This window comes from Sycon ciliatum, chromosome 3 (genome assembly GCF_964019385.1).
Source record: "Sycon ciliatum chromosome 3, ocSycCili1.1, whole genome shotgun sequence".
Classification (NCBI taxonomy): Eukaryota; Metazoa; Porifera; class Calcarea; order Leucosolenida; family Sycettidae; genus Sycon; species Sycon ciliatum.
The window spans coordinates 46,547,623-46,560,275 of record NC_088645.1 but is presented as its reverse complement, the minus strand read 5'-3'; the positions used below and the strand labels follow the sequence as shown (position 1 = coordinate 46,560,275).

Sequence of the window (12,653 nt, the reverse complement as noted above, 5' to 3'; positions counted from 1 at the left end):
TTTCTAATCGTGCCACAATTTTCTTTAATACACTACCTGCCGAGTGGCGCATACACCACCATACCTCTACATTTGCAAACCAACTCAGGGATCTTTTTAAAGACCCTGTGGCGTTTAAGAAGTATTTTGACCTTCTTTTTGGAATCTGTTGAGTTTCTCGATGATCTTGATAGTTCTTGTACTAAGATTGAAGTTGACTTGGTGTTTGATTACTGTACTGCTTGATGTCTGAATTCCAATTTTTTTCTATTTTTTCTTTTCTTTTCCTTTCCTTATCCCGTTATCGGCCCTTTTAAGAGTTGTGTGTATCACTGTTGAGGCATCCGATGGTAAATAAAATAAATACTACTACTAAATACTACTTCAACAGGAAACAGAACAGATTTTTCTTATTGAAAATGGAAAAATTTCATGTATCGACGCCCCTCCAAAAAGCAATTCATGCGACACCGAACATATCAGTGACCCCCCCCCCCCACAATTCTTTTTGGACAGTCAACATAATCACTACCCAAGGGACAAATTCCCAACTTTCCATGTGTTTTTAATTTTTGGAGTTTGGTGGTCTGAGCCTCCTTAATTTGCGACCTTGAAACGGCTACAAGAATGGCGAACGGACCTCATCTTATGTTGAGTATGAATTAGACCCAATATCCTCCAGACACAATTCACAACGGGACAGGAAGGTGGAAGGACATTTATTAGGGTAGACGAAGAGACGGAGACAAAGACGAACTACTACGACTACATTATGATTATTGACGAGAGCGAGATTACTGAAGAGAGAGAGAGAGAGAGAGAGCTCGACTGAGAAACAACGCAAAGTAAAGGGCCTGGTTAGCTATGGCAAACATGGGCGCGCAAGTGCCTACCCAGGCCAACGGAACGAAAGGTGAGTATGACGTAGTACGGGTGCATGCAGGCCGGTCAGCTTAGGAAAGGTTGTAGGTAAGATTGTACGGGAGGAGGTACCTAACATACCTCCCCTGAGCAAAAAAAGAACCACGGCCTCGCGGGAAATATTAAGACGATGAGAAAACACACATACACACACACAACGCACGGATCTCACAAAAGTGCTATACTGTACTACATGTTACATGCACTACAGTTTGTTCTGCTTCGCATGGCTAAACAGCTTAGTTATGCACTTTTTGCAACCAGAATGATAGAGCGTGGCTCACCAACGGACCCCTAATATTGATGGCCGGAAACATTCGCACACACACACACACACACACAAAAAAAAATCACGAAATAAATAAAGAGTATAATAGCCCCCCCCCCTCTCTCTCTCTCTCTCTCTCTCTCCTCAACCATTCTACCTAACCTTCTCTTGTCTTTATCGCTAAATCACCCCCTTCTTTTAGGCTATGGTGCGCAAGCTCACGTTAACGCCGAGACCATAGGTCGGTGTTGTGGGCTTGCCTCACCAGCACAGGCTTGCTTTGCAGCCCCTACTCTCCCTGCTGTTTTGTTATTGTATACTCTGTTGTCTTCTCCCCTTCTGACGAGTAGGTTGTGTACTTATTAAAAAAAAATGTAGACATGGCCAGACGAGTTAATTTTGAATAATAAAAATCCTTTAAAATTCCATTTTCTTTTCGACTCTCTCGTACACACCACAACAACAACAACAATAGAACTGCAGGGTCGCAGCAACAGCAGGGTCGCAGCAACAAGGAAAGGACTGCAGATGTTCAAAGAAAAGGTCAACACCCACCTGCGCCTTACCCGCTGGGGGTGGGCAACGGACAGGCTATGAATCAAAGAAAAAAGACGAAAAAAGCTCTAACTCTGTTCCCTCCTCCATTCACTTCGTTGACTCTCTGATAACTTCTTATTGTGCATACTTTCCCCCGTAATCCCCAGTTATCTCCCTCCCCCCCCCCCCTGCGTATTTTCTGTAATCTTTTGCTTTTGTGGAGCGCTTGGGTTGCAATGAAGCCGAGACCCTATGGTCGGTCAAGCTGCACCTGCCTCTCCCCACTCCTTCCATTCCATATGTCCCATCGCTGCCCTGCTGCTTTGTGCCGTCAAATGGTGTGTTTTTTGTAAAAAAGAAAAGAAGAAAAAGAACAGCTGCTCCAAGAACAAAAAGAACGCCCCTGTACAGCAGCAGTGCAAGAACAAAAAGAACAAAAAGAACACTGTCTTCAGACCAACATGCACCTTCATGCACCTTCATGTGCATGCTGCAACTCCGCACTGTGCAGCCAGTGCGTACTGCACTCCCAGCACAGTCCGTGAACTCTGGACTGTGCACCCGCGTTTCGAAGAGAACAACATTTCTTGTTTACTTCGTTGGTATTATCCAACAAGAAATGAGGCATACTTCGTTGTTGTCTGGCCATGTCTGCATCTATTATACTGTTAATTGCACTCATAAAATTGCTTTCTCCGCGCCGACTCTTGAAATAAATAAACTGAAAATAAATTTGACGAAGTAGGACGCACGAAAGAGAGAGAGAGAGAGAGAGAGAGAGAGAGAGAGGGAGGGGGGGGGGGGGAGAGGAGGGAGAGTGAGAAGGGGGGGGGAGGGGAGGGAGAGAGAGAGATATCGAGCCAGAGATCGATCAGTATGTGAGAGTAGCTGACCGAGTTACTGCTCCGCTGCTACGAGGTTGAAAACTAGACGAGACTGACGACGAGACGAATGCCGGGCGGTAGAGCAAGAGGGTCATGGGTTCCGAGCAATGGTCGGGCGCCAATGTTGAGTATGGATTAGACCCAAAATTCTCCAGGCACAATTCACAACGGGACAGGTAGGTGGAACGACATTTATTACGGTAGACGAACAGATGGAGACAAAGACGAACTGCGACTACATTATGATTATTGACGAGAGCGAGATTATTGAAGAGAGAGATCTCGACTGAGAAACAACGCAATATAAAGGGTCTGGTTAGCTATGGCAAACATGCGCGCGCAAGTAGCTACCCAGGCCAACGGAATGAAAGGTGAGTATGACGTAGTACGGGTGCATGCAGGCCGGCCAGCTTAGGAAAGGTTGTAGGTAAGATTGTACGGGAGGAGGTACCTAACATTTAGCTTCAATTTATGAAAATTTAGGATGAGTCTTGGTTTGAAATTTTGACAAAGTCTGTCTACCGGCACCGACGATCACCGGCGCGAAGGGGTCACAAACCACTTTTGGTCAAAATTGTACGGGATCGGCGCCAGGGCAAATCGCAAGAGTTGGAGAGTGTCCAACTTTGCCGGCGGTCCCTAGCAATATTTTACCGTATGATTTTGTTATGACTGCACTGGTTCACATTATCGGAATGCGCCGGGATAAGTTGCCAGAGGCCCACTCCCGGTGACTCCCGGCGCGTACCGGCGATATGTGAACCAACACTTTGAGCTTTGTCATCTAACCAGGGCTTGCTGGAGAGCCCGGTCAACCGGGTAACGCGCCCGGCTGGGGACCTGCACGACCTGGCTGAACAGATAATACCGGGTCCAGTCTGACCCGGCTGAAAAATGTCTCAAACTGACAATGGATTCCTAAAATACCGGTATTTTACGACTCGCGGACCCCATCTGTTGCAAATCTAGCGCAACCGTACACACTACACTCTACAGACTACAGTATACAAGCGACAGAAACTCGGCTAGGGTCAACTTACTGGGGTCAACTGGTTCGAGCGCGATCTGGCCAGCGGCGAGCAGGAAGTCAGGACATTCAAAGTCGATGGGGCAGGCAGTCAAAAGCGTAACTTTGGCTATAGCTTTTGACGCAGTTGCAAGTTTTCAGCCGACTGGTGATTTGGACGATGGAGCCCGCAGCGAAGAGTAAAAAACTCACGCTTTGAGAAGTTTCCAAGACTCTTGGAAGAAAGGTCGGCCCTTGCTGGACTACGACCATGCCAGTCTATCCATGTCATGCGCTTTGTGCAAGACGCATTTCCAAAGGAAGACGAGTGGCGGTGGATTTGGTTGGGATGCGTGGTTGAAAGGTAAGAACTCACTGCTTCAACTACGACAAGGCTATGGCTGCATGGCATTCTGAGGTGACTGGGCGCACTACGACTGCAACGTTAATCCCGTCTGAACGGAAGGACCTGGCCCGCACACCCAGAGCAGCAGCGGCAGCAGCAACACCAGTAGCAGCAACAGCGCCAGCAGCAACAGCAGCGCCAGCAGCAGCTGCCAGTAGCGCCAGCAGCAGCAGCACCAGCAGCAGCAGTTGCAACTCCACCAGTTCTCCAGTCTGCTGAAGCCTTTCAGCACATGGTGCAGCAGATGCCAGTCCGAGGCAGTCGGCTTGGCCATGCAGGTGATGCAGTGGCAGCAAGCAGCCACTCCACAAGGTGCTGCAGGCACCCTCCAGTGCTCTATTATGTTACTGCTTTGCATTCTTTACATAATGTCGTTTACCTTCTACGTTTGCGGACTTTGATAGTTCGCCTTGTTCTCTAAAATTTCCGATTTCCGGTAATAAATTCGCCTTTCTGTTTTCCTGCGTTCTGAGCAGGCTTTTTGGTTGTTTTTCTGCAGGATGATCTGACCCGGCTTGACCCGGCTGGCCTGCATGCGCCAGGTACACTCTGACTGGGCTGAGTTGAATGTCAAGAGCAGGCCCTGCTAACGATTCTTCACCAAGGAGTAAATGCGATGCTTTTGCTCGAAAGCCCAGGTCTTCAAACAACGTTGATCCGCAATTTGTAATGATCTGAAAATATTTTAGTGTGCTGCAAATTATTTATGATAACGGCCGCCGTGGGTCGAGTTTTGTATTGCTGGTGGTGAGAGTGTCAAAATTGAGATGCGCCTTGCTACATTGGCTTCTTCTTGTCCTGGTCTGTCTAAAAAAACAATGGATCAAGAAAATCCATCACATACGGAACTTTGAGCCGGTGATCTCATCACATTGCAAATGCCGACAATTCAGTGTAACAGATGTGGAAAGTGTGAATGGCTGCACGGCATATTCCAAGATAGGTGACTTACAGAGTTTTTGTTGTATTCGGTATTCCACCCGGCACCATTGTTAATCCGCGAGAGGCGCAATCTACAGTGTAACTAGGTGCACCAACACACGAACATTGCGCTGGACAACTCATCACTGTAGTACCGGTGAGTACATAGTAGCAGATGACCAATGACAGTACAGTGTGGATTGACATCTGTTATAAACAGAACACAAAGATGTTGGCCGTAGCCATCATCACATTCGCTCTCGTGTTACTGGGTTCTTGGCAACAAACAAACAACAAACATGTTTAGCACCGCTGGATTAGTCATATCATCTTTAACCACATCTGGAAACCAATGAGGCCAATAATGCTGACTGCGAGGGTGTTAGTCCTAAGTTAAATAATTCAGCGTCATGTGTCACACATAGATCCAGACCACATGCTTTTCCACTAATCTACCAGCACTGAAACATCCATGCCCTAGTCCTCTCTTGTAGTGAAATCGCCAGGATCCGCGACACGCTGGCGACAGCACCAGGGGACGAGAAATACGAGTCATGAACTGATCCTCGGCAACAAATCAACAATGACGTCAACAGTCGCGCAAGATATCATGCTCTCTGAAGCCCTTTATGTACGGAAAATGTACGCCGACTAAATTTGATCTCGACTCACGTCAAATTCCATAACTCTCGGGGCTATGACTTTGGTTTCCTTTTGACGATTTTTTCAATCTTGGGCTTCCTGGAAAGCTCGTTGCAAGAGGAGCCTACACTTGCCATTACGAATGTCAAAACTCTCGCGCTATATCCCAGTGTCTTAGTTGCCACGCCAATAATCCAAGTCGTCTTGCCATTTCGCTCTCAGCCTTGCTCGTAATGTAACAGGTAGCCGAGTGGTAGGCGAGGTGCAATTAACAAGACTTAGTTTTATTCTTCTCTTAGGTACACACCTGGGATATAATTATTAGTTAACGAAGAAGCGGCAAATAAATGGAACTTTCTCTCCGGTGCACACCTGGAGGTTGAATAGCTCGTTATTATCAAAATCTAATCAAAACAGAAATGCGCAGCCGCTTTAATGCAGCAGACGCCGTACACTTACATACGGAGACACACTAAATATACATCAGGCAAAGAGTACTAGTTCCGTACTACTTCCGTACTACTTCCGTATTGGTCGGGCAGGGATACCACAGTAACAACTAATTATTACTTCAAAAAGTTCACAAACTGCCACTAGTCCGTATGCCATTTTGAACGTGTTTCACCGTCACTACATGCCCAGAATGATGGGGAAATCCCTCATTCAAATCTCCGCACGCTGCTATTGCGCGACATTCGCCACGATTCGACTTTCAGGCTTCGTAACTCTGGAACCACACATCGAGGCGCTTCCACTATTGTTTCAATGGACAGCTGGGAATATTTTTTTCGACCCACATGTATGAATTTTAGTTTTTGGAAATATAACAGGACTGACTGAGTTACGATCTATTGAAATGTTGTACACAAGGGGGACTAATTTATTCATGGTATCATGAGGTGTAGATTATTAAAATCTAAAACTAATACAAGAAACACTGATATTCGAAAGATATCACTATTGGAGGCGTGATTACATGAGCAGCAAGCAGTGTGCAATGTTTGTGAGTACTCGTAGATCTGCTGTACTCAAGCATTTGGTGTCCAACCCCCAGTGTTTGCAATTGTACGATGATTCCTGCTTCAGTGTGGTGTGCCATGCTAGTACAAGTAGTTTTCGTCTACTCTCCGTGTTTGAAGCCATGTTTATTCGTACTCGTGATCCAGATTTATGCAAACAGAAAGAATTCGTTACAGCACTCACACTATTCACTTAACATACCAACACTCACATACCAACACTCATATAATTGTACCTTTCTCACCTGCATTTCTCCAATCTACACTTGCTATCGCACTGCTCGCTGCTCACGTAATCACGCCTCCAATAGTGCTAGCTTTAAAATATCAGTGCTTCTTGTATTAGTTTTAGATCTAACAAAGGAAACTGTGACATTTTGACTATTTTAGGACAAATTGCTTCCAAAACTTATTGAAACTTGGATGTTGAGCCAATAATAAATGTAGAAGGGAAGAGGACATATGGATACGAGTTAAGAGTAACTCTCCATCACTGTAACCAGATACTATAATTATATAGTCAGAAAGTGCAACAACTAGGCACAATTGGAAGGCTGTCGGTTAGCGCTACGGAGATGTGTTGAAACTAGGTCCTCTTGCCCAACCCTTTGTGCCCCACGCAAGTTCTTCACACCCTTCCCCTCATTGCATTACATATTCTTCTATATCTATTGGTCATATTAATATTTGTAGTTTGCGAAATAAGCTCTTCGTGTTGTCCAAGCTTGTCCGGGTCCATAACTTAGACATTTTAGCAGTATCAGAAACATGGCTCGACAACAGCATCTCAGACTCAGAAGTCGACATCCGGGGGTTCTCAATGCACCGTCTCGACAGAAAGTGCAATTACAACTGCTCCTGTACAAATGGAACACCTTGCCAAAAGCGCGGCGGTGTAGTGATTTACAGCAGGTTGCAACTTGGGTTTAAGCGGATGTTGATTCAGCACATCGACCTGGAAATGGTTTGGTTGCGTTCCAAAAAACGAGAAGCAGGTGAATCATTCCTCATTGGCTGTCTCTACAGGCCACCGTCCGCACCAGCGGCTTTTTGGCAATCTTTACAGCAAGTCATGTATGACATTCAGGGCGAAGATCTCATTCTGATGGGCGACTTAAATGTTGATTTCTTGTCCCCTCAAACGCATCATTTTGACAATTTGAACACATACCTGCTACTTCCCCTTGATCTGAAGAATATGATTACGCACCCTACACGGATCACACCTACATCTAAAACACTTCTCGACTGTGTACTAACGAACATGGATTGTGTTGAGCACGGAAGCGTTCACTCCTGTGAGTTCACCGATCATGAGTTTGTTCACACCAGTATTATTTTTCCGAAGTCAATTCCAACACAAGGACAAATATATCGATCCCGCCGCCGTGATTACAGTAAGGCCTCTGCCTCTGATCTCTCTCATTTATTGTCAATTTCTGATCTCGGATCCTTCTCGTCCCCGTCGGTCGATGTAATGCTAGAAGAGTGGCAAGGAAAATTTGAAGACGCCTTGGATGTGGTTGCACCCTACATAATATCACGGAGACAATCCCCTGGAAAAAGGAAGAAGTGCCCATTCATGACACCGGAATTACTAGCTCTCATTAGGCGACGTAAAACCGTCTACAGAAAGTACCGCTCGTCTGACTGCAGTAGTACGGTTCTACAGAAGGAGTTCAAAGTTTTGCGCAGCAAATGCAATAACCTTTATCGCCAACTCCGAAATGCCCACTTCCGCTCCATCTGTGACGATTACCGGCGAGATCCTAGGCGTCTTTGGAGCACCATCAACTCAGTCACCCGGCGCACAAACCCTAGAACTGAGCCTCTCGTCCAGGCAGATACCTTGAACAGGTATTTCCATAGTATTGTGTCAGATCCGAACCCGGCTTATGTTGTTCCAAGTGGTACCTCAAGACCGTGTGACTTGCACGAGTTTCGCCCTATTTCTGAGGATGAGGTACTTCGGCACCTTCAGAAACTCGACGGTACGAAAGCGCCTGGGCCAGATGGTCTCCTCCCGAGCATCCTGAAGGCCGTTGCACCAGTTATCGCCTTCTCCCTCACCCTAATATTTAATACCTCTTTGTGCACTGCTGTGTTCCCGACACAATTCAAGTTGGCTAATGTCACGCCGATATTGAAATCCCGTATGGGCGATCCTACTTCTCCTTCGAATTATCGTCCTGTGTCACTCACGTCGATTCTGGCTAAGACTCTGGAACGCCTGGTTCTAAATCAGGTATGTGACAGTTTGACCATCGAAAATCACCTCCATGATCACCAATTTGGGTTCCGACCAGCTCGCTCCACGACACAACTGCTCACACTTGCTGTAAATGATTGGAAACTGGCCCAGGACCGCGGAGAGACTACCAGTGTAGCCTTTGTCGACCTCAGCAAGGCGTTTGATCGCGTCCAGCATCAACAGTTACTCATTGCGCTCCATGGCATGGGTGTTCATGCAAGCGCCCTGCGTTGGTTTGCGTCGTACCTCGCCGGGAGATCTCAGCGTGTCGTCACGCCAGCCAGCCAGTCCTCAAGTCTTGCAGTGTCTCGAGGAGTTCCTCAGGGAAGTATTTTAGGCCCTACCCTCTTTAATGTCTACCTGAGGGACCTTCCCCGGCTTGCGGAGACAGTGGGTTCAAAATTACTGATGTTCGCAGATGACAAGACAGTCTACTCTAGTGATCCGTCGAAGGCGCGTTCCGAAGCCAAGTTGTCATCGGCACTGGAGATACTAAACAACCACCTTGGCTCCATTGGTATGCAGATAAATACCGACAAAACCGTTGTCATGCAAATCCATCCCAAACGTGCCACAGGGAGTCAGCAACAACAACAAAGGCAACAACTGCAAATCACCTTGTCAAATGTTACGCTAGGGGAAGTGGAAAGCACCAGATGCTTAGGAGTCGTTGTTGACAATAAGCTGTCTTTTGACCAACACATTAACAATGTCGTCCGGAAAGCCTCACGGAAGATCGGTGTACTGCGTCGATCTTTCCGCCAGATGAACCTGTTTGCCCGCCGTACTTTCGTTGTCGGTGTTATTCAGCCTGATCTAGAATATGCTCTCCCTGTATACCTTTCGTTTATATCCGCTAAAAATAGAAACAAGCTAGCCTCACTCCACCGGCGCGCTGTACGAGTTGCTTGTGGCGCATCACCCCAAGCTAATATCACGCCACTTCTTCACCACCTCAATGTTTCCTCTTTCCAATATCGATCAGTATTTTTGTTCCTTGTATTCATTTTCCACTGTTACTGTATTAAGCCGGCTGTTTGCTTGCAGTCCCTCTTTCCCATCTGTACGTCTACCCGAACCACTCGCGGCTCTACAACTCATAACATGAGTATCAATCGCTATAGATCTATGTCTGGCTTTCTGTCCTTTTCAAGTAAATCGGCTCTTGTTTGGAATTATTTACCAGACGACCTGAAGTCCTGCACTACTATCGCAGATTTCCGCGTCAAATTGGCTATTTGGCTAAAAGACAGCTTAACTCTTAATCATTGTTGTGATTTGCTTTCAAGCAATGTGCATAATCAGTAACTTGATGTTGCTGTTTTTGTTTTTTTGTTGTTTTTTTTTGGTTTCCCGTTCTCGGGGCCTTCTATTCGGTACTCTTTGTAGTTGTACTTCTGTACTGTTGAGCTATCCGAATTCAAATAAACATTAAAAAAAAAAAAAAAAAAAAAAAAAAGGTGTCAGGACGTCGAATGTCTCAGTACTTTGTCAGGTTTGTGCCTAGTTGTTGCACTTTCTGACTGTAGAGTATCTGGATACAGTGATGGAGAGTTACTCTTAACTCGTATACATATGTCCTCTTCCTTAAAACTTATTGACGTTTATATTTTGCTATTTAACTCGGATGGTGAGCCAATTAAATTATTGTGAAAAGACTGTATAAGATCTGGTTACGTTGGTGGACAGTTAGTCATAACTCGTAAAATTTTGTCCTTCTTTTCACAATATTTGCTATTATTATTCATTCTCACTTGGTGATACGCATATGCAACGCGTATAATTCTCATACACTTGTTTTGTGCACACCTTTATGAGAAGTATCACACTTTGATAGTTTCGTGCTGTAACTGTACCTTGATACTCTAACTTGATATTATTTCCTTTGTTCTTATTTTGTTCTTTAGTACAACGGTGATTCCTGAAGAGTGTTGTGCGAAAACATGTTCGAATCATCTTTTTTCCATCGCTTTTTCTCCTTACCTTTTAGATCGTTTTTCGCACCGTCTCCAGAACTTAACGTTGTTTAATAAAGTAGTCCAAATATCACTTAAGCTCGTTCTCCTTATTGGAATATTACAAATTATTGTCTCCACGTCGAATATTTAAAGGAGACTGTTTTAATTTTTCATCGAAAGTTCACGAAAAGAATAATTAGTAACAACCCATTCGTTTATTACGCTCCTGCTTGTAACAGTTTAGCACTCATGTGTTGGGTAGTGCCTTTGCTGTTTGCGTTCCTGAGTTGTCAGTTTGAGCACTCTGACAAGTAACGTTCCAGCTTGGTTTAAATCTGGCTTTGGAATTTATTTTTTTCATTTCTTCCAGGTTCGGGCTCATTTCCTCTGTGCTGCACTGATGAGTCCACAAAGGACGAAACAGTTCTGTCCGCAGATTGAGTAACAATCCATTCATAAAGCCTTTTTATCAATTTTTGTTCTAAAATAAAAATAAGATATCACGAGGTTAGGGAGCACGGCTGTTCAAAACTCGCGAAAAGCGACATGAAGCCCCGGGTTCGAGTCCAGCTCAATGAACGGTGTTTTTTCAATTTTTTCGCTGAGAGCCTCAATTTCGCGATCCTCACCCACGTCTCAAACCCATCGATACTACCTCGCCACGTCGCTCACACACCATCCAGAACACCCAGTCCCGGTGCAGCGGATGCAAGAGAAAATGCTGACAACTCGATCGCTCGAACGATCTTCTTTCTCCATTTCGTTTTCCTGTTGGAGCCGTTTCCAGTGTTGAGAGTTTTCTTTTTTGAAGTCGTATCGTAGGAGCTGGGTTCACCCGAGGTCGTTTTCCAAAGGCTGCTGCTGCTCTTCGTCCTGTTTTCCTGGGTTAGTTTTTAGTTTTCTGTGCTTGCCTTGCTGGTCTAGTTTCCAATTCTGCACAAATCTTGCTAGACCGACGTACTTTGCCTTAGACCAAGGCGCCTTTGTGATGCCAACTTTGCATTGAATATGGATCAACACGTGCAGTTCCTTTCAGCTGTGTGTAGAATTGGTGGGGAGAGATTCTCGTCGCATGCCAAGAAAACAAGCATGAAGCTCACGAATACTCCGTTGGCATACAGCATGTCTTTGAGTGCGATGTCACCAAGGATGAGGCACACATACATCCACGCTACATCTGTAGCCCTTGCCATCAAGTCATTTTACGTAGTGAGGAAACGGGGTACAGGCACTGTGGTGGTGGCTGTGCAGGCAAACTTGTAGCTTAGGTAGCCCATGCAGAGCCAGACTGTACGTTCTGCAAGAACATGAAAAGTAGCAGCAAGGGTGGGAGGAAACCAAAAAAGAAAAAATGCCTACATATAGTAGTACACAGCACTCTGCATTGTCTTCGTCGGCTTCCGCGGCAGCGTCAGCAGACGACAGTGCCACATCCACTGGCATTGATCTTGAAAGCATGCAGGTGCTTTTGGACATGGGGTCGCCTTCCTACAAAGCGAACCAGGTGCTGTCACCTGATCGCTTTCAATTTATTTTCCCTTCTGTTACATGTAGCGTATGCCGGCACGTCGCCGACAATGCACTTACGACGCCTTGTTGTAGCAAGCTAGTTGGTGTGCCATGTGTTTGGGAGCACCTCAGCACTACGCGTACTTGCCCTTCTTGCATGTGTGACATGTATGCATCTGGAATGAGAAAGTTGTCATCATTTGAGCTGGAATGTCTTTCTCATCTGCCAGTGAGGTGTGACAATTACGTGTCCTCTCTTTCTGGCTGCCAGCACAGCATGAAACTGTTCTCATTGCAGACGCATATGAAGGTCTGTCCTTTCAATGCATTCAGTGGCCCTGCCTGTGTGACC

The 12,653-nt window shown here is 45.8% G+C and overlaps 1 protein-coding gene across 1 annotated transcript in view; it reads right to left on the bottom strand.

Annotated features, from left to right (window-relative positions):
• LOC135813167 (slit homolog 2 protein-like) overlaps positions 1-12,653 on the bottom strand; it is a 160,968-nt gene that overhangs the window by 121,973 nt on the left and 26,342 nt on the right. The window contains exon 3 of the mRNA XM_065326386.1: positions 4,954-5,129. Within this exon, the coding sequence (XP_065182458.1) occupies positions 4,954-5,129 (176 nt within the window). The remainder of the gene's footprint in view (positions 1-4,953; positions 5,130-12,653) is intronic.